Source organism: Ochotona princeps, chromosome 10 (genome assembly GCF_030435755.1).
Source record: "Ochotona princeps isolate mOchPri1 chromosome 10, mOchPri1.hap1, whole genome shotgun sequence".
Taxonomy (NCBI): Eukaryota; Metazoa; Chordata; class Mammalia; order Lagomorpha; family Ochotonidae; genus Ochotona; species Ochotona princeps.
In genome coordinates this window covers 41,156,697-41,181,910 of record NC_080841.1, presented here as the reverse complement: position 1 = coordinate 41,181,910, position 25,214 = coordinate 41,156,697, and the positions used below count along the sequence as shown (strand labels likewise).

The window sequence follows — 25,214 nt, the reverse complement described above, 5'->3', positions numbered from 1 at the left end:
CAGACTCTGCAAAGGCCATGGGCCTGCAGACACAATGTGAACTGTGATGGGGCCAGGGAGAGGAATGCTTTCTCTAGCTACTAAGGGTGAATTCTGGCAAAGGCTCAGGAAAGGACTTAATGACTAAAACAACCATCAACCATAAAATAGCCAAGCAGCAGGTTCTTCCAGCCTCCAGGCTTCTATTTACTTTCGATACCCAAAAATACCTGATAACCTAGCCAAGGATCCCTGGAGACTGGCATGACTGCAGTGAGATCAGCAAAAGGTTCCCTGGGCACTATTGCATTAAAAGGATTCTTGTTGGAGTGAGAGGGGCAGTGAGAGAGGAGAGGCAGGAGTTAGGGACAATCAAGTTGAGAAGACAGAGATGGGGGTTGGGGGGAAGAGAAGGATGGAGGCAGACAGAAAGAGAGACCATGGAGGTGATATCTGTCCATCTAGGTCAAGTTCCAGTACAAAGAGTTAAGTAACCACATTTTCATTTGTAACACATATATCCCAGACCAAATATTAGTTCTTATTTCTATGAAAAAGCACATTACAACCATTCATTATGATCTGACTTTGGTAAAAAAAAAAACAAAAACCAATAGCAAATATACACGCTTGAATCATGAAATAATAATAAATATTCTAAATACATAATTAAATATCACTCATGACATGGATGATTTAGAACTTATAAATGACTATAAGTAATATAGGGATACATCATGTATTCTATATAAAGCAATTCCATATTTGCCTGTATATTGTAAATCTAGCCACATGAGTATAAAATTAAGCTAAGTATGTAAAATTTTTTCCTGTTTATTCTTCTCCATTTAAACTTCCTTCTTCAAAAAGGTATTAATTTTGTAATCATATTCAACAGCCATGAAAATTTTTCAAAGTGTCCATGGTTTGATAAAAAGCCTACCCCAAATGAACTGCTCCCGTGTGGAGCAAGATCCCAAAGCACCTCTCAGAGGAGCTCCTCCTGTGGAGGCCATGCTGAAAGGACATACCTCTTTCTGTTCACCTCCTTTGCAGTGGGGATAGGGGGACTGAGTCTTCCACTCTTGAAGAGCCTGCAAAGGGATCTTCTTCTCCTCTTCAGAACAAGAACTGGGAGGGATGGCGGCAGCAACTGTTGAGGTAGCTTCTTCTAAGTCATCCATCTGCCCCTCATTCTCCAGAGGCAGGCTGCCCCTGGCTTCCTGGAGCTGCAGACTCTGGAGAAGCATTCGACAAGCTTCCAAGTCAGCTTCCCACACTTTTCCCAGCAGTGGACACATGCAACTAAGACAAAGGGGAAACAAAAGCACAAAAATTAACTCAATGGTAACTCATCATACCAAGTCAATAGCTGACTTAGCTGGATTTAAGTCGGCTAGACATGTTATCCTTAATTTCATCTCATATGGTGACAGATTATTTCAATAACAGAATAAAAAGCCAAATTTGTATGCCATCATGTTCTCATACAGCAAGTGCTGGTTCTTCTTAGCTGCTTGGTCTTCTATAAAGCCAGTGAAACACAGTTGCCCAGTATAACACAGCCTCTACCCACATCTATGTTCAACCTGCTCACTTCCGTTGGGTCCACAGTTCTAACTCTCCCCAGCTCAGTACATCTGCATGAACTATTTTGATCTACCAGAACCATTTCTCTCCCGTACCAGCTCATATACAACCGGATCTACTTCCAGCTGAATTACATTATCTTCATATGTCAGTTAAATAACCTTTCCTTGTGGGAATCTTACCTGCCTTTCAACTAGAATCTTATTCTTTTTTCTTTAACACCTGTACTTGTCCTTCATACTATTTGATAATAATGCTAATTATTTACATGATTAATGGTTTTGGTCTTTGAGATCAGGTTTATATCTTATTTTCCACTCTGTTGTTAAAACCAATTAACATGGATCATGAACTCAAATTCTAGAGTGCCAGTACAAAATATAAATGAATGGAGCCAAACAGGGACAATCTTAAAGCTGCAACACATATTCACCTTTGGTGCCACAAGAAAGCAGACAGGAGTGATTCTGGCAGAGAAGCAGCAACATTTTCTTGTAGAGAGCCTGTTACCAATTCAGTCCAACTAAATATACAGGACAAGTGAACACAACATAGACAATTTTTTTATTTGCTTTTCATGTAAAGTCAAAAAGTTTGCATTCATCAATTGTTTTAATTTTAGATACCTTCTATTGTCTTCCATTTATAACCCTTTATTGTACTACAGGGAATCAAATTCATAAATTTTGTTCTACATTTTTATTGCTTTTTAAAAATTGGTTTTTAGTTTGTAAAAAATTTGCATACAAGAGACAGAAGCACAAATTGGGGGGCAAGAGACCCTTCTAGCCCCTAATTCACTTCCCAGATATCTGTAATGCCTAGAACCAAACCATAGCCAGGAGCTGCAAACTTCTTCCATTTCTCCAGTTTGAAAAGCCAATTACTTAGGTCAACAGAACTTTCTCCCAAGAATCAGCACTACAGAAAGCTGGAGTTAGAACCCAGAGCAAGAAATTGAATCCAAGTACTTTGATAGGGAATGTGGGCATCTGACATAACCTCTTAATTGTTAGGCTAAATAGCTGCTGCCCTTTCTCGAAATATTCATTCATTTAGTTTTTGAGAGGTAGAGATAGAGGAAAAGATTAGAGACGGTGACTTTTTTTTTTACTTGATTATATTTGGCAATCTTTACATGGTTGATTAGGGTAAAAAAGTTACAAGGGCTAAAGGGAATATTGAGGAGAAGCCCCACCCAGTCTCCCACCCACCCCAGGTCCCGGTAGTTCACCAGTTATACATTGCTGCCAATCTCGCCACTCCAGACATGATGAGGCTGTTGAATAATCCACTGATTGACATAGTCCATCACAGAGTCTCCCTTTGTCCAGTGTTTCGCTACCAACATATAGCTGTGGTGGTTGATTGACCTGTTCTATCTTCTTCTTTTCTTGGTTAAGGTTCTGAGTCCGCCATTTTGGTTGAGGGGATCCCCAAAGAAACTTTGAGGTGTTCCCAGACCAGATTCCTATATGTACTAGCAAGTACAGGACCTGGCACAGTCCATCTCCCCGATCAGCTGGTGGTTGCAATTGCTGGGTTGGTTCCGTCTTCAGCCCCGACTTCCACTGGAACCAATGGGTGTTGCAGTCCATCCTGGTTCTGCTCATCACATACTCGGCCATCACACAAACCAGTGGGAGCTGCAGGCTAGTCAGAGCAACTCCCAATAACCCCCACCAGGCCCGCCCCTGCCCTGATTTGCCAGTATGTGTAGCTGACTAGTTCAGTCTGCCCCATATCCCTAATGGCTCTCGTAAATGTTGAAGGGTATTGGAGCTTAGTTCCATCCAACCAGCTCAACTGTCCAGCCCTCATGGATGTTGTTGAGGGCCTCTCTGTTTAGCCATCCCAGCCCCTGTCCTAGTTATTATTGTGCCCTCCCGTGGGAGTGGTAACCCAAGAGAGGGGAGCCCACTATTTCCCTCCCAGGTCACTCTCACTCCTGGATTATGCTCTCTCCAGGTGGCCCTGTGGTTGGACTTGACAGTATTAGCCCCTAGTGCCAGCTTCTGCTACGGTTAAGCCTCCACAGCTCTCACCCCCTCTAGTTTTGTTAGCACTAGTAGGAATAGTCTGCCCATCCTGGCTCTTCCCTGATTTGGTCCACATGAGGTGCACAGGTGCTGCAGCCCTGCCTAGTCTGGTCCATCCGCATCCCAGCTCATGCTCTCCAGTGAGAGTAGCTATCCAGCAAGGGAACCACCCCTTATTCCCCAAAAACAGCTTCCCGTTCTCTGTGGAAATTCTCCATCACATCCACTGTTTTCTATGACATACGGTTATTTTAAAGATCATAGCTATAGGTGATGAAGTCAGAAAGAAAAGAAAGGCATGGGGTACAGACAATACTAAAAGAGACATCAATATATATGTAAAGATTGATTGATTGATTGATTTATATATAAAGATTTACTTTGTTTATTTGAAAGACAGAGCTACAGAGAGCAAGGAAGATCCAAAGGTCCCAGCTACTGGTTCATTGCTCAAATGGCCAAAGCACTTGGCCCATCCATGAGTGTGTTCCCAGGTCATTATCAGGGAGTTGGAACAGAAGTAGAGCTGCTAGGACTCCCTAACTGGCACCCAAATGGGATGCTGGCACTGTGGGCAGAAGCGTAAGCCATTACACAACAGCATCAGCCCAAGCACAAGATTTTTTTTAAAACACACACTTAAGCTCATCATAGTGCATTTATTAAACGCTAAAGCCAGAGAGAAGACACACTGACTTCAAAGTAATAAAAATATGCTTAGGAGTCTTGGTGGAAGACAGGAGACAATCAAGTAACATTTTAAGCTACATGAAGAAATTAAATGCCAATCCAGAATTATATAATCATTTTTATTTCTTTCAAGCATAAAAGTAGGTTCTAGCGTTTTACTGTAGAGTAGGATGACTATTGTTAACAATAACATATTGCATGTTTAAAAAGAGCTGGAAGAAAGAATTTTGAATGTTCTGATCACAAGGTAATGATAGATGTTTGAGATGAGCAATATGCTAATTACTCAAATTTTATCATTATATACTTTATATACCACACACCACTCATAGAAAGTAAAAGCACTGTATATATGAAACAACTTAGTAAAATATTCTTTAGATAAACAAAAAATTGGGAGAACTCATTGTTAGTGCATCCATGATAGAGCAAATGATGCCAGAAAGAAAAAAAAATACACAAAAGTAATCATACATATGTGGGGGAGTTCAAGTGAATGTTGTTATTAAATAGTAACCACTACTCTGTGATCTACAATACACAAAGGGAAGGAGCAAGTGGCAGCAATTAAAACATGTCCAGATCTTGAATTGTATAGGAAGAAGTAAAAATGCCCATTATTACTGCATTGAAAAGTCAAGCATTCATGTTGAACTATTGATAGAATTATAAAACACGAAAGTTAAAAGAGCACATAACAGGTAAACTGAGAGGAAATTTTTTTTAAATTACAAATGATTAAATGTTTCTTTAATAAAAGCAATAAAAGAAAGTACTGAGTACAGTACAGATGTAAAAAATAGTAAATGATTAAATAATAAATAGTAAAGATTTAAAGTCAAATAGATCAGGAATTTTATTAAGTATAAGTAGATAAATATTGCACTTAAAGGGCAAATGTTTTAGATTAGAATTAAAATCCAAATCTAATTACATACAGTTTGGAAGAGGCATATATTCATCATAGGCATATGAGTAGTAAGTAAAATTAATCATATCATCATAAGGATATTTACAGTAAGTAAAAAGAAACAGTATGATATCATCAAAGCATTATTAGAGATACAATGTGAAAGAATCTTCTGAACATATTGTGATTGTCACTATAGAAAAGATCAGATCATAATTACTTGATCACAGGATAAACATATAAATTTCAGGTACATTGTAGAACGTAATAATAATATCTTTGACTTTATAGCAAGCAGATTATTAAAAAAACAAAGGAGAAAGTTAAAAGTACTAACCATAAGGAAAATGATACAAAAAGAAGGCATCTGAATGATCACTACATACCTCACAAAAAAATACTGAAACAGCATTAATCGTCAGGGAAAAGCACAATCAGACATAGTGTGATGTACTACAAATAACAAGGTGACTAAAGCCATGCTAACAAGCTATATAATACAGAATGTTGGAAAGATATGGAACTGTGAGAATTTTCATTAGCTTCCAGTGTGACTGTGCATAAATAGAATATCCTTGAAAATTCTTTGATCAGTCTACAAACATGGAACAACAGGCCAACCGCATGACCCACCAACACAACTTCTAGGTACAGAGCCAATGAGATGCAAACACATACAGCTGACTTCTGTTATTCACAACAGTTATGTTCTAAAGAGTCAACGTCAATGCTTAATTAGCATCACTCCTCGGGTAAATATAGGTGAGGTTTCTGTCATAAAACTGAGCTTCTGGTCAATACAGAACATTAGTTCATGTGTATTTCTGTTTAAAGACACTTTAACATATGTTAATTCATTAACATTGAACAGACTGCCAACAGTATTACATAACTCATGCATGAGTATGGCTTTTATAATTAATGGATTTTCTTCATATGGCCCCTTCACAACCTTCCTACAGTGAGGAACACTAGATGGCACTTTGGCTCTGCACTTTAGGGGCCTTTATAGACAGTAAAATCACCCCAAATTGGCACAAAATGAGAAAACATGGCACTAAGCAGAAAGACCAAAAAACACTTGCTTACACTATGAGAGCTGAAACAAGAAAGCAGCCTTTGCTTCCTTCAGTGTGAGCTGCGAACACACAGGTGGAACATGTGAAGATTTTTGCCAGTCCATGCATGGCCAAGAATGACAGAGAAAGCTGTGAGAGTGTTGATTTTGAACTTACAAATAAATGTTAGTGAGTAGCTGAATCAGAAATATGGAATCCATGAGTAACAAAGATAACCATGAGTAACAACAATACAACATGTAAATACAGTCACGCAACATTGTAACAAAAACCGGAGTAAAAATCCAATGTCCATAAATGGCAGAGTGGATATATCTATGTGATGGAATATCAGACTTCCAAGAAGAGGAAAAAAAAACTGCTGCACATAACAATAGGCACAGGCATCTTATATGTCAAGCGGACCAAAAACAAGGACCCACTATGATTCTGTCTGTTTTTTCCCACGGTCTTACCAATGACCTTTGGGAGAAGAGGAGTAGCAAGACGTAAGAGCATTAGGGAGCTTAACATGTACAGAAAGTATGCTCATTTGTGAAAAATTGCCAACTAGTGCATCCACAATTCACCCTCTGATTAAGCCCTATGCTAGCTGAAATTTTCAGTCAAAGAAAGGACAGAACTTCTGACCAATGCCCTGGGTCAGAAGGGAAAGTGTGGGATCGAAGTGAAGTGATAATCCTTAGAAGCACTGGACTTGAGTGTATTCGTATTCTGATTTTAGCCAGTCTCATGGAAGTGTCTTGTTGCCTGAATATATATTTATCCTCAGGCATCACTTTGTGACTACTCAGATCTTCTTTTGTGAATTATCTTTCCATACCCACCAACTGTTTGTTGTTCTTGTTGTTGTTTGTTTTGGGTTTTTTTGTTTGTTTTTTTTTTTTCCTTTCTTGGTTTCCCCATGTTTTATCCTAAGGCTTTTGCTGAAAGTGTCATTATCATGCTACTGTTTTTACTTTTTATAGTCTTCTCATGTTTACTACCCTCTTGGTGTTCATTTTCATATTCTATTTGCTCTGGATAAATTAATTCATTTTCCTATGCATTTCAAATATAGTGCTACATGCTCATTCACATTTTTTTTAAAAAATATTTATTATTGGTAAGTCAGATTTACAGAGAGAAGAAGAGACAGAGAAAACTCTTCTATCCACTAGTTCACTCCTCAAGTGGCTGCAATAGCTTGAGTTGAGCTAATACAAAGCCAGGAGCCAGAAGCCTCTTCCGGATCTCCCATGTTACAGGGTTACAGGGTCCCAAGGCTTTGGGACGTTCTTGACTGCTTTCCCAGGCCACAAACAGGGAGCTGGAAGGGAAGCAGGGCAGCTGGGACATGAATTGGCACCCATATGGGATGCCAGTGTATACAAGGCAAGGATTTTGACCCCTAGGCTACTATGCCGGGCTCCTTATTCACACCTTTGGCACTGCTACTCTTGATCAGTTCAACACATCTGCTCAAATATAATTATATTTAGAAGTTTATGTGACAGAAGGCCTCCAGGTGTTTGATAAGGAAGGGAATGGCACCATCATGGGTGCCGATATCCTCCATGTCCTTATCACGCTGGGTGAGAAGATGACAGAAGTGGAGATGCTGGTGGCCGGGCAAGAGGGTAGCAATGGTTATATCAACTACAAAAAGCTTGTCCATATGGTGCTGAAGGGCTGAGCACATCCCCGGGCCCACAGAACCCAAGCCTTTCTCCGTGTGAGACTCGTCAGGCTGCCCGCTCACAGCACCTCTTGTGCTTGTCTTCTGGGTGATGACTGCTGCCAGGAGACACTAAATCAATTTGCTCTCTGTGGCTTCCACCAAAAAAAAAAAAAGTTTTTGTGACAAAAGTAAATTTGAGACATGGCTATAATCAAAGGGTTTTATGTGTAATGCCACAGATAGTTTAAGACAGTAATATTTAAAACAAAGGATGGTAAATAGATTAAAATGGAAGTGCAGATAGCCCAATGTAATGTGCTAAACTGTTTTCAAAGGCATCAAAGATCAAAATATTTTCACTTACCAAGGATGATTTATAAAAATTCATTAGCAAAAGAACTGCCTACTATATTTTCATTCTTTCTATCATTCTTTCTTCCTTACTGTTGTTCCAATACTCTTTGTTCTGTTATTTCTTTCCTGTCCTATAATATCTTTTAACTCATCCTTAATTTGCTAGAAACAAGTAGTTTCTTTAATCTGAAAACATCTTTATTTCCCCTTCATTCTCAAAGGATAATTTTGCAGTACACAGCAATACAGGTTGACAGATCTTTTATCATGTAAAAAATATTCCACTTTTTCTGTCTTCCATAGTTTCAGACGGTAAATGTGGGTAAAACAATGTTATTTAAGTGGCTGATCCCCTGTAGGTGATGCCTCACTTCTCTATGGATCCTTCTCAGGAGTCTCCCTTTTTATTTTTTTCGGAATATAATTCCCATATGACGTGGTATGATCATCTTTGGATACAATCTATTGAAGATGTGTTCAGTTTCTTGAATCTGTAGGTTTGCCTCTTTCAATTATTAAACATAAACTGCCTGTCCATATTCTTTCAGCCCCACTCCACTCTGCTGCTTCTGATACCCAGCGATGGAAGATTTGAGTACTGCCTCCATCCCACAGGTTTCTGACGCTCTGTTCAAGCCTTTTGAGCTTATTTTCTTTTGTTCAGATTTGGCAAACATGGTTGACCAGTTCTCAAGCTCACTGTTGTTATCTTGTCACTTTTATTCTACTATGTAGCCTCTCCAATGAGATTTTTGCTTCTGCTTTTAAATTTTTAATTTGATAATATTCATTTGGCTCCCTTAGATAATTTCATTGTCTTTTCTGACAAGTTCTATTTTCTCATTTGTTATATTTGCTACTGAAGCATGTTTAAGATGGCTTTGATATTCTTGTCAGATCATTCTAACATACGATTCATTTCCATATTGATTGTCTTTTCTTTTCAAACAGAGATTTCCTTGGTTTTTATCCTGGACATTTTGGTCATTATGTTAAGAAAATATAAGTCCAGTTTAAATATTTTGTTCTAGAATGAATAACTCTGTTAAGATTTATCACACAGGTTCTGTCCATTTTCGGGACAGGGAGGAGAAGTGGGGCAATGGTTCTAACAATATTTGAAGTTTCAAATTCAATGCTGTGTGTTAATCTTTCTATGTTTGGTTGGTTTGGGGGTGACTTTCATTGCTTGGCATTTTTTATTTATTTTGTTCACAGAGAACTTCTACTGGTCTCTAATGGAGCTGCCTGTGGGAACACAAGGGGTTTCCCAGGGCAGACCAGTAGGTGTCTCTTGGTAGGGAGGGGAGTCTTAGTCTCCTAGAGACAAAGAAGTCTCCCTGGCTGGGTGCTTATCATGGAGGAATTCGTCTTTCCCATGGAGTGCAGTGAGGACAGGGTGTAGAGAATGCTTCCATGCTGGGCTCAGTTGTGGCAGGGATACTCACACTAGTCATTGCTGGATGCTACTTTGTGCAAGGGCATTTCTTTAAAAATCTTGCTAAGAATGTCCCAAATCTTGCTAAGAATGTCCTCTAAGAATGTCCCAAGAACCAGCAGTGTAGGTTGTCAGGTTAAGCCACTGCCTGTGATGCCAGCATCCCATCTTGGCACCAGTTTATGTCCCAGCTAATTTCATTTCTGATTCAGCTCTCTGCCTGGGAAAGCAGTGGGAGATGATCCCAAGTACTTGGGACCCTGAAACCATGTGATCAAGCTCCTGGTTTCCTGGCTCCTGGCTCCAGCACCAGGACATTGCAGTCATCGGGGAACTAATACAGTGGATGGAAGCCCTCCTTCTCTCTCTTTCTCCCTCGCACTTTATAAGACTATCTTGCAAATAAATCTTTTAACAGCAATATCTCTAGAAAGTTTTAGCATGTTACGCCTTTTAAGGACTTGAAGATCTAAGAGTATTTTTATTTAAATCATCGCTTATCGTAATATTGTTTCAAAATGTTGAAACTGTCACTCCGTAACCACTGTACTATTGAGATGTCCAAGATCAGTCCAGGTCTTACCCTTTACAGGGCATCTGTCCTTAGAACTGCCTTTCCATCTTTGTTTTACATGAGCTCCATTACAGCCTATTTGTATGCCTCCTTTTTCTCATTGTGTTTTGTACTCTTCTAAGCCTGTCAGTTCGAGGTCTGAGATCTTTCCCTTTTCCTGGGCAATTCTCAGTCATTATTCTCTCAAATATTTCTCTCTCTTCTCCTATTGATTATTCTCTTTCCCTCTGGAATTCTTTTATATGAATATTGATCTAAAAGCACTATTCTATATATTGCTTCACGTATCTTTCATGTTTTCCTTCTCTCTGACTATCCTTGGTACCCTTTGAGAATTTTTATGTTATTTTCTGACTCGCTAATTGGTTTTTAATAGAGTCTATTTGGCTTTCAAACCCAGTTCATTGAATTTTTTTAAATTATATTCTACATGCTCTGAATTCCTGCTTGATTCTTTTTTCAGGGTTTCAGATTTGACTTCATTACTCCTTTATCTCTGGGAAACATCTGATTTGTCTCTCCTTAATGTGTCTAGTTCACTAACTGCACTTCATCAGGTTTAAGCCGTTTCTTTCCTTATTGTTCTTTTAGAACCGACGTTCTCCTCAGCAGTTTTATCTATTTTTCCAAATCATTTCCTATTTCATTATGCATGTTAACCATTTATGCCAGTGAGGGATTTTTGGAAAAGATGACAATGCCAAGACCTTAAGTAGATTCCATCCTAATGGTGTAAATGGTGGAACGGGGAAGTGAAAGTAGAATTTGCTGCACTTCTGAGCTGGCAGAAATAGTTTCACTCTGTTGCACTGACCTTCCCCTCAAGGAACAAGAGGGCAGAAGACTGTCATGATCCAGGCCATCCACTTGATGCCTCCTATAGAAGTATCTGATGCTGTTCATTTAGCCCTAATACCCCAGCCTCACTGCCAGCAGGTGTTTGCCTGGAAGTGGGCACCAATCTTAGTAGGCAATGTAGAAAAAATAAGGACATACCTAAAATCTTTTTTCCACTGTATCAGTTGGTCCTCAAGGATCTCAAGGTTTTTGCTTTGTTTTGTATTATTTATTTGATTGGTTTAATTAGCAACTTGACAGATCCACTGGCATCTCTCTCTCTGGCTCCAATGGTTTGCATAGGACTAGATGGTGCCAAAACAGCCAACAGCCCAAATCTATCCTAATGGAAAAATGTTCATTGCTTCTATAAATACGTTTTAATGTTATAATGATTGGAAATTGAAATGTTGCTATTCAGCACAATGGAGTATGCTGCCATTTGCAGGAAAATAAGACTAGTCTTGAGACTATGGATGCCTTGGAAAGAATGCTGAATGCTAAATGAAATACATAGGTGTAGATTTGCAGTATTTCATTGTGTTTCGTGAAGCAACTGTATTAAGCTGTAAATCTATAAGATATCTGCTTCTCATATCTAATATGCAGGATAGGGGTTGATTTTGATGTCCTAACATACTTTGCTATTCCTACCTAGAAAGCTAATTGGATAAGTATTAACGATCCCTTCAGTGAATGACTCACAGCTATATAAATCATTCAAGAGTTGGGTGAGTTGCTCAAAATCTTTGGTGATAATTTCATAACCAAAAATGTTTGAAAATAAGACTTCAAAATTCAGGAGGAAGGCTTTGAGGACAGAATTGAGATTTCATTATTTCTGTTAACTACTACAGACAGAAGTAGAATTGGACCTAAGTGATCACCTGATTTTGATCTGAATCCTTGGGGTCTGAGGCATGGATTTGTTTTTATGGGGAATGATGATGAAAGAGAGGGCAAATAAGAAGCTAATTGGCAGGCTTCTGGTCATTTTAGAAGTAGAAACACTGAATTCTGGCATTGTTGTCTATAATTTTAGCTCTAAACACCAAATTCTCCTTCCTGGTTTACTAATATTCTCCCTTAAAGGCTATTAATATTTTACCTTATTTTTTGGAACCTGAAGATAGTCAGGTCTTTTTATAAGACACTGGAAGAATAAATATCAAACCAAGATGCTATTATCCAATGGCACTAAATTTTCAAGGGTGAACTGTGAGACACTCAAGGTTCTAATATGTTTGTGAACTTTATAGTCTCTGGGTGATTAAATATTCAACTCAAAGGGAAAAAAGCATTATCAGAAATTCTTACATTTTATGTCATTCAAAGATGAATAAGTAACACTATTTTCTGCTCAACAATGAGTTTTGGAAATGGTAATCTCCTTCCCACAAGCTGTCTTATATAGGTAGTATAGTTCTCTTACTAAAGAATATCTTAATAAAAATCTGCTAAGATTTCTACTTTCTATTAAATGCTGTTGAATGCTGTTGGTTGTTAAATGACATTTCTTTCTCTTTATGTCCTCCCTAATAGGGTTTTACATATATTCATATATATATCATACTGTATCATATCATATACCATTGTATCATTGTAAAACACTGGTTAGCGGCTTATGCCTCAGTCCTCACATACAAACTGATGATTAACTCAATCCTCTGGAGAAATATTTGTAGCCATCACATAAGAAAGATGGATTTTATGAGAACAATGTTTTTTTCTGTCCTAAATTCAGTCTATTAGTAACAGCAAAAGACATAACAAATAAATTTTTCCTCCTCCTCTTCTTCCTAATCATCATCATTTCCATCCCCACTACCACCACTATCATGCTAAAAGTTACTAGTCAGGTGCTATTCTAGGTGTTTCACATATATTATGCAATTTAGTTCTCAAATCAATTTCATGAAGTCAACAGCATTACTACATTTTGGCAGTTTCAAAACATACATTGAAATTCATTGATTTTCCTACAATTAAGAACTGTGTCAATGACCTTGAATTGATGCCTTCATAGTCACTAACACAGCAGAGTGGGGATAATGCCATGTAACTTCAGGGTTATACTAGGGAAGGCTAGGGAGCTTCACTTGATTCTGTAGGGATACTTTCTTGGGAGGAAACCAGCTGTCATATAAAAAGTCTGCCCATCCTGGGATCATCATTCTGGAAAACCTACATGCAATGGCTCTGGATCCACAGCTGATGGCCAATGTCAGCTTCTAAAGATATGAATCAGCCTCCAGATATTCTAGTCCAGCTAAGTTGACTAAATTCCATGGGAAAGAATTTTCTTTCCAATAACTTCCCAATTTATTGACTCCCAAAATTGTGAGCAAGGATAAATTATTGTATTGAAAATATCTCTGTTTCACAAGTGGGGAGACTTAGGCATCTTCAGAAACTACTTGTTTATCCAGACCATATACCTGATGATCATGAGCATAGCGGTTTAGCCAAGTAGCCATGAATTTTAGAAGCCCCACCAATTTGGAAACCTATTTAAAACTCAAGAGCCAGGTTTTCATTTTGCCTTTTGTTTTCTTTGCATCACACCAGAAGGAGGAAGGAAAGAGAATATGCTACTGAAAATAATTACATAGATAATCATCTGGAGCAGGACCTGAACATTTACTTTCAGGACACAAAATCAAAGTCAGCTGGGATCCTCACCAAACCAGTTCCTTCTCTTAATTTCTCAATTTATATTCATGGCTTCTCTATTCTTGGTATCTTTCCAGCTTATTTGATGCCTCTCCTTCCATTAGAATCTAATCCCTTGAGAACAGAAACCCTGTCTGTCCTGCAGATTCCTGGATTCCCAGTGCCCAGCACAGCACTGATGTTTATGAAGCACCTGACAGGTGTTAGGACAGTAAATTTCATTAAGGATAGAAATTTTGATCATTTTAAATATTTTTCTCTCCCTTCCTTTCCAACCATAGAATATAAATTGAGAATATTGTTATGGTTTCTCCTCTCCCAGTTATACCACTATTCCAAATCAGACACTTTATCTCTACACCTGAAAAGATTATGATTAATGCTGGGCTTCTTTTCATATTTTTAATCCATCTCCACGTATCACTCTCCAACAATACGAATGGACCCCACTGCTGGCCAAATGGAAAATCAAGTCCTTCAAGGCCCTTCCTGGGATGACCTCAGCCATTTTCAGGACTCCTCAATCATTGTACCCCTATGAGTTCTCCAGTTACCAACAAAGTAGTGAACTCACTCTTTTTAAGCACAAATGTAGAGGATTTTCTATACAAACAAGTTTTACGTATTTTCTTTTCAACAATTGCCATGTATTAAAATGCAACCCATTCACCCAGGCCTATTTCAAGGCAGATGTCACTTCAATACAGAACTCTTTTCTAATCCCACAACCCTATACCATACAAGAAACCTCATTTTCCTGAACCACGTGGCATTTTGCAACCCCTTAAAGGCAGTTTTTGCAGTATTCTTGGATTCTGGGTTTTATGCACATAGCCTTCTACTGCATGTACTTAACAAGGTTTGAGAATATTTCCCACTTATGTTTTTAATCTTATGAAGCACATAGTATATCCAGATGTCACCCATCAATAGCTATTCAATGAACTGAGTGAGCATTCAGAGTAGTTATGTTCAAAGGATTTCCTCAGTTTGAAGTAAAGAACACAGTTATGCTTTAAAATATCCATCCTAATAGAGGTTAATAGGGGAAAATCCTTCCTGATAAGTGGTCCCAGCTGATTAGCTACATTAAAAATTAAAGATCAGGGTAAACTTCAATATGTCACCCCACTTGGCTGGACTAGTATTGGCTTATAAGTTACCCAAGGGCTAGATGATAATTTTAAAGTATTTGACTATGATTTTGAAATGGAGAAAATCATTCCTAAGCAATATATAAAGCCTAGAAATTAAAACAAAAAGTGATAAATCTCAATACATATAAATTTAACATTCCACATGGAAAAGCAGTATCGATGAAGGTCAAAATGCCAATGACATAATAGGAAAAACATAGATAGCACAGTCCATGAATCAAATTCTTTAAACCAACAAAAGCTTTGAAAATCAATAGGCAAAAAGCAAGCATCCTGGGAGAAAATTGAACACACATAAAAATAAATAAAAATAGCCGATAAGTATATAGGATGATTGGCCTGCATAGATAAAGCCTGGAAGCAGTAAACTCAGTTTTAGGGATGAAAAAAAAATAAATGCACAGCCTTTTCAGGGAAATTTTGATCTAAATAAAACATGAATATGCTCTTTATACCAGCCATTTCACTTTCAGGCATTGACCCTCCAGAAATACTCAGACAAGGGAAACATATATGTGAAGAATGACAATTGCAGCATGAAAAATGACTGGAAACAACCAAATGGAGAAAACCAGTATCATCCAAATTTATTATTACTATTCATGTGGTCATTTTCAAGAGAAGATAGCAATGAAGCTCTGAAAATAAAAACTTTTGAAAATTAAGTTAAGAAGGGCAGACACAGAGCATGATTCTGTTGTAATTCGATTTGGATTTTCTACGAGGAAAGGACATACACAGATATGCATATGTGCCCATAGGCAATGGAGCTCTTTGAAACTGTTAACAGCTTCCTCATGGCTGGGAAAGGGGAAGAAGGGCTTTTTCTGTATATTTTACCTCTTTCTGTTTCTGTCTGTCTTTTTATTCAAATAAATCACACAATCATTTGCTTTTAAAACTAAAGCTATATAGCATTCTTTGTCCACTTATTTTCCTTTTGTCATTTTTCCAAAAAGCATCTAGTCTTTAGCCTTGCTTCTATGCATCCTCTCCTCACCTTCTGCACAGTCTTTGCAATGTTTTGTGCAGCCCAGTGTTTTGATCAATGCAAGCTGAAAGTCAGGGAGACAGGCTCTTCAGAAGTACAAGCACGACATTGAGCCCTGAGAACTCCCAAGTAAATGGAAACACATGCCCATGGGAAGGGCAGCCCAGGAATTTTAAAGAGAAACAGGAGCCAGACTAAGAGAGAGATTTCCTCCTCAACTGCCTCTCAGCTTATCTGCTGAGGACATTCCAGTAGCTCAACTCACAAAGAAAAGGAGCTGGCCAAACTCTGCATTACAGGTGAAATATATTATTCTCCCTACCTTTCAGAACATGCGCTTTTCAAAAGAGCACTTGCTTATAAATGCCAAGAAAGTGGGATGGAAGAACTGATCTGCTAATGAGCTCATGCCCCAAATATTTCCTCTGACAAATGTATAGGGCAAAGAGTTAAGAAGGCAAGGATTACATGTAACTAAGTAGGTCTATATATCTGGCTGTTGGAGAAAGAATATTAACGAAATGTACTCAGGCTATTAAGTATTCAAGACAAAACAGTAAAAACTACATGAAAATAAATCATGCTGCCTTGCACATGCAGTCTAGCCTAGTGCAGGTAAGCACTCTTTTCACAGGAGGAATTGCAAGATGTGAAGGTGGCTGGGCTACGGAGAGCTTCCCATAGGCCTGCCATTGTCTATATCTTATCTATTACTTTTGCTAGTGTCTAGTGTTCCCTATCCACATACATCATAAGCTGGCAGGCATTACTTCCAAACACAATAATGGCAGCTCAACTATTACAAAAATAAGCAACAAGGTTAGGAACAAACAGAGGGATATGTCCAGGTTATGAAAGAAAGCCCCTGTTTGCAGCATCGAGAGAAGAGTAGAGCAAGTGACCTGCAACTTCATCTCTGTAGGAGGAGCTCAGTAATTTCTAGCATTGAAAACCAGTGATGAGAATGATTTTTCCTTCTGACCAATGAAGCTTAAATGCATGTTCTTTAACAACAGGCGATCACAAGCTTGAGAAGGAAAGAAAAGGGAGAAACAAGGTGACCTGATGAGCTGTCATGCCAATGTAATGAGGTAAAGATAGAAATGAGACAACTGTCTTAAGGAAGAGTGCCTACCAATCTCCCAAAGTTTCCCCATCCAAGCCACAGTCCTCTCTGGAACCCCTCCCTCTACCCTTGAATGTATAATGGTGTTGAGGAGGGAAGGAGGTACAGTGAGCCTGGGCCAGGAAGGAAGCATTACCTGAATTCGGGTCCACCATCTTGCTAGGACTTTTGCTGGGGATTGGGGTTCTCTGATCCACAGTAGTGTGGCAGGTTCCCTCTGAGACCATATTGGTATGTCTTGCATGCACCCCATAAAATGTGAGATAACAGAGCCATTTTATGATCCTAAGAAGTATTTGCTTCTCCTTTTACTTATAACTCAGTGGTCGTAAGCTTTATATAGACACACAGAGAAAACCCAATGAAAGCACAAACATGAAGTGAGTGATTTGAGGATGCATATTGCACATTGATCAAGTAATACTGGGAAGACTGCAGGATCAATGGAGCAGACACTAGGGCCTCTCATGCCTTGGCAGGAAGCACTGCAAGTCCCATCCTGAAAGCAAAGGGAGGCTTTCTCTGCAAGGAGTTATGAAATAGGAGCTGAACTGCATAGCTTTGAGGTCCAGCTTGACCACTTAGAGCTGAGCAACTTTAGGCAAATGAGTAAGTGCACTCTGCATCAGTTCCTCACCCATAAGAAAAGGATTCACAAGCAGCTCAGAGCACAATCACAGAAGATACTAAAAAAGAATTCTCCAAATCAAAGAGAGGAAAACGGAGAGATGGCTGTTTGGCACTGGAGCAGATAAGACATCACTTAGGATGCTCACATCACATATCGGAGTCCCCGAGTCACTACCAACTTCAGGTTCCCACTAGTGCTTACTCTGGGAGGAAGCACGTAGTTGTTCAAGGCCTTTCTCCTAGGTGGGAAAAATATGGAGTCCCATTTGCCAGGGTCCCATTTGTTCATTCAGAAGGAAATTCAGATACACTCCAATTGTTTTGTTGTTGTTGTTCCTGCTTATGCTTACTGCTTGTGAAAAACTGCCTAGAAAACTAAGGTTAGTCAATGAATACATTTTATTTGCAAAGAATTTGTAGAGTGATGATTATTTATCAACATGAAATATCAGATCGAGCCTTTGGAGGCAAATTGGAGACTTGGTATTGCTGGTTCCACGTTACATTGGTGACAACTGTTAATAAAACGTTCAGCTTTCTGCCTCCAAAGAACAAAATGTGGATGAGAAGTACTAAAATATTCAGGCTAAAAGAGGAATCTATCAGAGCAGGTAGAACCCAGAATAATAACAGCTGAATTGTCCATCACCAGCTCTATCCCCAAAACACAAAGTATCATAAAGCCTTAAATCTAAATTGAAGTCTAAAAATAGCACAATAAAATTATTTCCTTCTTTCACTTCACTAGAGAGCAAATGGGCTGACATCAATATCTGCAGGGCACAACTGACTTCTCCGAGTTTATGTGCAAGAAAGCATTACACAACTGCCCTTCTCTGCAAACGGACTGACTGCTCCAGAAAATAAGGAAGGAAAAGCAATTATCCAGTTGCGAAAAACCAATAATGGATATATGATTACAATTATTAAGGGAGGGTGGGAAGGAAGGAGACAGATTGCTGAGCAGCAACCAACCACTGAGTGAATCTGTAGGAGATTCCAAGAGGGGGATTAATTTCTTGTTTTCCTTTCATGTCTCAGCCAGCGATTTGAATGTGACACCAAACTTGAAGCATGGCCTGTCACATCCTTATCAATATTCAGTGCCGATGCACCACGGTCACATTATCTTCACTGGATACACCAAGTGACAGGCTCCTTGCTGTGGGGGATTGTTTTCCTCTGACTCTAAATGTGAGGCGGATATAACACGGTAACTGACTTGTAGGATGCAGGAAACTAATTTTCAAGGCATCAGAAAGACATTTTGTAGCAAATATTTACTTCTCTGTTTCCTACTGATATTGAATAGAGTACATTATCTAATCGGGAGGATGAGGGATTTACACTCTCTGAACAATGAGATGTTACAGTTTATTCTAAAGAAAACAGTGCCACGCATTGCTTCAGCCCCTGGTGAAAAATACAATTGCAACCTAAAGTCCAGTTATCAGGGAACAAAATAGAAGGCAAAGAATGAAGAGAGAGAGGAGACTATGGTTTCTTTGATTTTACATTTCATCCTAAAAAGTAGTCCCTTATATCATCTTACCTATCCATTGTATTTCCAACAGAGCATCAGCCTCAAGTTCCACATAAACATGACAGTTACTTCTAGAGTTGACCATTAACAACTCAAGACTCCCTTGTGGGAAATGATGGAAACAGAGGAGGCTGAATTAAAAGATATTAGATGGGAAGACTTTTGTGTATTACCCTTTCTGTGCATGGTAGGGATGCTGGGTATTTTTCAAGCATTATTTCATTTGGTTGCACCATTTCATTGTGAGATAAGTCTTTATTGCCACATTTTTTAACTTAATAGATCAGGATACGGACCCAAGAGAAACTGATATGTGTTCAGAGTTAGCAGCTAGTTAGCTGGCGGAACTGAGATTGAATTTCATCCCAGTGACAAAACCCATTAACTGACAGAACCCAATTTTCACTCATTTGATGAGAAACATTTCAAGGTCTCCTTCCATGCCCAGGAAACACAATCCCCTATTTACACTGAAACCAAACAAAACACTTAGGAACTCATGTGACTGGTCATTGTGATGTCAAATACGCAGCATGAGACCCATAAAGCCATCTTTACCTGATCATTTTGTGTATATGTGGCAGGTCTTGCTCATTTTGTGCAAATGTGGGAACGTTTCTCTTAAGATGACAAAAATAACAGCCATTGTAAATGGTAACAGACAGAATAGACATTCATCATCATGGGCAAAACTATACTCTTCCCTATGCTGCTGTTTACAAGCTATCACAAAGCCCTACATACAAACACACACATGTCATGGCATATTTCCTAACATCTAGTCTATTATTCTTCCCAGGACTCTTCAACCACTTTTCAGTACCACTACTACTTAATGGAAGCAAACATTTACTGAGCATGCACCATTCATGGAGAAAATATGCTTTTCATATATCACTTAGCCTGTATAACAACACTCTGAGAAGCGTGCTTTCATTTCCTTTTTAACACAGGGACACTGAAATAGAGATACATAATTTCTCCAAGGTCATAAGATCAACAAGTTTTGAGGAACCAAGGATTAGATCATCTGATCCCAGAATATACATACATATACATATATATGTATATGTATATGTATATGTATGTATATGCATATATATATATATATAATCTCTGTTCTATCCGTTTTTTCCCAAATCGCCATCTGTTTATATCTTTGTTAACCATTGGCCCTTGCCTGTGTTAATTAAAATCTACAATGTCTGCCTTTGCTCAGCCATCTTGGCCAGCTCCCTATTCAGCTCCAATGCAACTGGGCCCTTGCACCCTTATGGAAAACCTGGATGGCGTTCCAGGCTCCCGACATTGATTGGTTATGGCCATTTGGGACACTCCCCAAATAGGGGAGTGGCATGTGTCCGTCCCCCTTTCTCTATAACTCTGCCCAAGGAATGGTGACTGCCCCTTACACATGCATGCCTATATTCCTTAGAATTTGAATTATACAGTCCCTGTTAAAAGTACAATGCAATCACTTTCCTGCTTATACCTTTGCACTCATCTCCTTGCCCTTATGATGTGTCCTCCAGGAACTTCAACCTTCATTTGTTCTGCACACACTCCACAGCTATTATTGTCTGAGGGTATTTGTTTGTTTCTACTCAGAATAACCTGGAATGTCACGAGATCCTCACATGGTTTACTTTCTCTAAGTCACAACACAGAGCCTTCCATCTAAAGAAGTCATTTCCAGTCCCTTCAGCATCAATCCGCATCCACCAGACGGCCCCTGCATTGTCTTCAGAGTACTCTGACTGCCTGGGCCATCTTGTTCTTCTCTCCCTCCCTTCCTCCACTATTAAGTGAAACTTCCATGAGAACAGAGACTGTGCTTCTCTTGTTTGCTATGACAGCTTCAGGGAATACAAGAGTTTATAGATATTACAGTAACTGAGAAATATCTCTGCAAAGGAGACAGGCAGAAAGCAGGGGAGAGAGAAAAAGAAAGAAGAAAAGGAAGGAGGAAAGAAAGAAGGGAACAAGGAAGCAAGAAAGGGAGGGAGTGAGGGCGGAAGAGAGGGACCATCACATCACCAGCTCTCTTACTCTAATCCAATTCCCAATTTTAATGCTCATGATTTAATCAATTATTTGCTGTGCTCATTTCCCCAATCATCGCTGCTCAATATCCTGGAACCATCCCCTATGCTACTTCCCACAGGCAGTCATTAAGACCTAAGGTTTTCCTTTAAATTTGTCCTTACTTCTGTTCTCAATTCTCCAACTGAATCATCATTCTGATCAGGACTCCTGGAATCATGAGTGTATTATGTGAAGAGCCTTATGACAGGTCTCTCTAGTTTCTAGTTCCTTCTGCTCGCCAATCTCCTCTGACGAGTGTTGCTCACCAATCCTTCAGAAATGCTGCTTTTCACTGAGTCCCTCCTTCTCTTCCCCTTTACAGATCCATTGGTACTTGTTTTATCACCTGGAGATGTATTTGTCTACTTTCCAGGGTCTCTGACAATGGTCAAATACTACCCAATTAGCCTCACTGTCCTTCAAGCTATAGTAGCCTTCTCCATCTTATCAGACCAGCTCTCTCCAACCTCATGGACAAGTCGTATCATTTCTGTTCCGCAGCCTTCACCCAGAGGGAATGCAGTCTTAACTCCCTGCTATTCTAGGATGATAGTTCAAACTACTCCATAAAACCTTCATGGATAACCTGCTTGGTTCCTCTTTCCTTGAGTCTAGAAAACACCAGGGATTTTTAAAATACAAATATGTATGGTCTTTTCTTCATCATATGAGAGGAAAATTACAAACCCCTAGTTCTCAGTGGTTCAGGTAGTATGCTGAGCAATCAGTGGGAGGTGATTCAAGATAAGTATGGACAGCTTCCGTTTGAGGACCAGCATGTGTTCCAGAATCAGAGGACTTGCCTGTGGCTGCTTCAGATTCTGCTTTGCTAGAATACTCCATGACAATCATCTGGTTAAAGTTAAAATCTTACTCAGCAGTAATATATTAAATCTGATGCAGCCTATTGTATACGTAAGTGGTATAGAACACATATTTTTGGGAAGAATCTTCAACCTATGAGAGAGAATATTTCATAGAGGTTGATCTTCCTTGAAAGGTTCTCTTTCTATCTATCACCATGGCTGGTACATTGCATTTTTTCTTTTAAATTGAGAAAAAGACTTTAAAAAAAGATGTACATCTGTTCTCACATTTCCACCTCTGGAATAAAAGACTGCAGGAAAGTAGATGCCTCTTAGTCAAATCCCCATCAGCTTAAAGCGCCAAGGTTTTTGAGTAAAGACAAAGTATTTTTTCAGTTGACAAATAGCAAAACTGTTAGAAACCAATCAAGCACCCTATAACAGCTATAGTATGTGCGCATAACAAAAACTTAACTGCAATGTAATTAGTAACACAGGAAAATAATTTTTGATAAACCCTCAGGTTGGTAGAAAACGTGTTCCCAAAATCAGTGCAATTAATCCTAGGATATTTTAATAGCCTGCAGAAACAAAAAAATAGATCCACATCTCTCATCATACACTAAGATCAGATCTAAATGGATAACAGATCTAAACCTACATCCAGAAACCTTCAAACTTTTGGAAGAAAATGTTGGAAACACACTGGAACACTTAGGGGTAGGCCCTCACTTCCTAAAAAAGACTCCAAATGCAGTAGAAATCAAGACCAAAATAAACAATTGGGACCTCATCAAACTAAGAAGCTTCTGTACAGCTAGAGAAACAATCAACAAAGTAAAAAGGCAACCCACAGAATGGGAGAAGATCTTCGCACACGACATAGGTGATAGAGGGCTAATCTCCAGAATATACAAAGAGCTACAAAACAACCAAAATGTCAAAACAAACAAGCCACTCAAGAAATGGGCACGGGAAATGGGCAAACACTTCACAAAGGAACAAACCCAAATGGCAAATAAACATATGAAAAAATGCTCAAGTTCCCTGGCAATAAGGGAAATCCAAATTAAAACATCAATGAGGTACCACCTAACGCCAGTAAGACTGGCCCACATGAATAAAAGCACCAACAACACTTGTTGGCGAGGTTGCGGGGAAAAGGGAACCCTACTCCACTGCTGGTGGGGCTGCAGGCTGGTACAGCCTCTATGGAAATCAGTATGGAGAATATTCAAACAACTCAAATTCAACATACCGTATGATCCAGCAATAGCACTCCTAGGAATATATCCAGAACAATTGTTTTATGAGAAACCAACATGCACTCCTATGCTCATAGCAGCACAATCAGTAATTGCAAAAACATGGAAGCAACCAAAATGCCCATCAACAGAGGATTGGATAAGAAAGCTATGGTTCATCTACTCCATGGAATACTACTCAGCTATTAAAAAAGACAAAATGCAGTTCTTTGTGGCCAAATGGGCCAAACTGGAAACCATAATGCTAAGGGAAATGAGCCAATCACAAAAGGTTAAATACCACATGTTTGCCTTAATTTAAGATGATATGATGTTATGTATAACATGTTATATTTTGAATGTTATATGTTGTGTATAAACTAAATTGAAGTATAGGTGAGGTGGTCACAGAAGGTGGCTGGGAACTCGCATTTACTTTTAACATATTGGTTACTCATTACTATGTCAATTAATTCCATAATGATGTAAATTTTTGCTGATGGTATGTTGGAGCTTTCAATTGACTGGGATGATACTCTGCTGGCTCTGTCTTCAGACCAGAGAGGGTATACCTAAGAAGCCGTTGAACTTGACTGGACAATAAGATGCTGGACTCTATGTTTGGTATACGCTTGCAATGGGGGAATCTCAAGTGAACTTGAGCTGTGGTTATGCAACAAGGTGGAGGAATCCACCATGGTGGGAGGGTTTGGGGAGGGGTGGGGAGAACCCAAGTATCTATGTAACTGTGTCACATAATACAATGTAATTAATGAAGTTAAATAATAAATAATTTTAAAAAATCCTAGGATATTTAGAATACAATATTGTTAGTATGAGGAATAATATCTGAAAATCAGCGCAGGATGTTATCACAGTGCTCTGAGAAATCTAAATCGAGAAGAGATTCTGTTTCTAGTTTTATAGAACTTGGTCCTTTCCTACTGGAATGAATGACATGGCTGTGTGAGAAAGGTGAGTAGTGGTCTGATGGATTCTAACCCCTAGGCCCAAGAACCATTTCAAAAGTCACACTGCTATATGCACAACAATATTTAGTCCCAAAACTTCCATTTAAGGGTTGGGGGATTATGAATACGTATGACTAAATTATTGAGACGCAATGAAGGAATAAAAATTGAATAAAAATGTTGTTTCAATGTAAGGCTCAGAGAAGGGGCTCTAGGAGAGGTGAAGGCAACAGATGATCACACCCCACACGCGCTCCTGGGAGACCCTGGGTGAAGGCTTAGCATCCTGGGTGCCTTCTGTGTTCATGCTAGTAACAGAGCTCACATCTCACAGGGGCAGGTTTCTGTAAAACAGTCCCTGGGCAGTAACTGGTAAACTCTACGACACAGAAAGCTCTCGCCCAGGTAAGGCATTGACCTAGGATTGTCACTTGAATCTTCCAACAAACGTTTTTAAAACATCTCCAATCAGTCTCTACCATGATCACTGTAATCCTCTAGAAGTATTTGAGACATGATTAGACTCAATTTAAATCACTATCTTTCATTTTAAAGCACCTTTGCTTTTATCTGATGTTTTGTTTTTCATAGTTCATTTGTTCATCTAAAAGTCAGATCAACAGAAGGGGAGGCATTGGGGGAAGAGAGAGAGAGAAATATATTTCGCTGGCTCGTTTCTCAAATGGCTGCAACAAGCAGGGATGAGTTAGTCTGAAGCCAAGAGCCAGGAACGACATCTGGGTCTCCTTAGGCCATCATGTGCTACTTCCCTGGTACATCTGCAGGGAGTTATATTGAAAGCATGGAAGTTGGGACTCACACCAGCACATTCTATACG

General features: G+C 39.0%; 1 protein-coding gene across 2 annotated transcripts in view; it reads right to left on the bottom strand.

The window, feature by feature from the left end:
• DISC1 (DISC1 scaffold protein) overlaps window positions 1–25,214 on the bottom strand; it is a 304,734-nt gene that overhangs the window by 25,903 nt on the left and 253,617 nt on the right. For both annotated transcript variants that reach the window (XM_058669349.1, XM_058669347.1), the window contains exon 11: window positions 1,011–1,284. In XM_058669349.1, coding sequence (XP_058525332.1) covers window positions 1,011–1,284 — 274 coding nt within the window. The remainder of the gene's footprint in view (window positions 1–1,010; window positions 1,285–25,214) is intronic.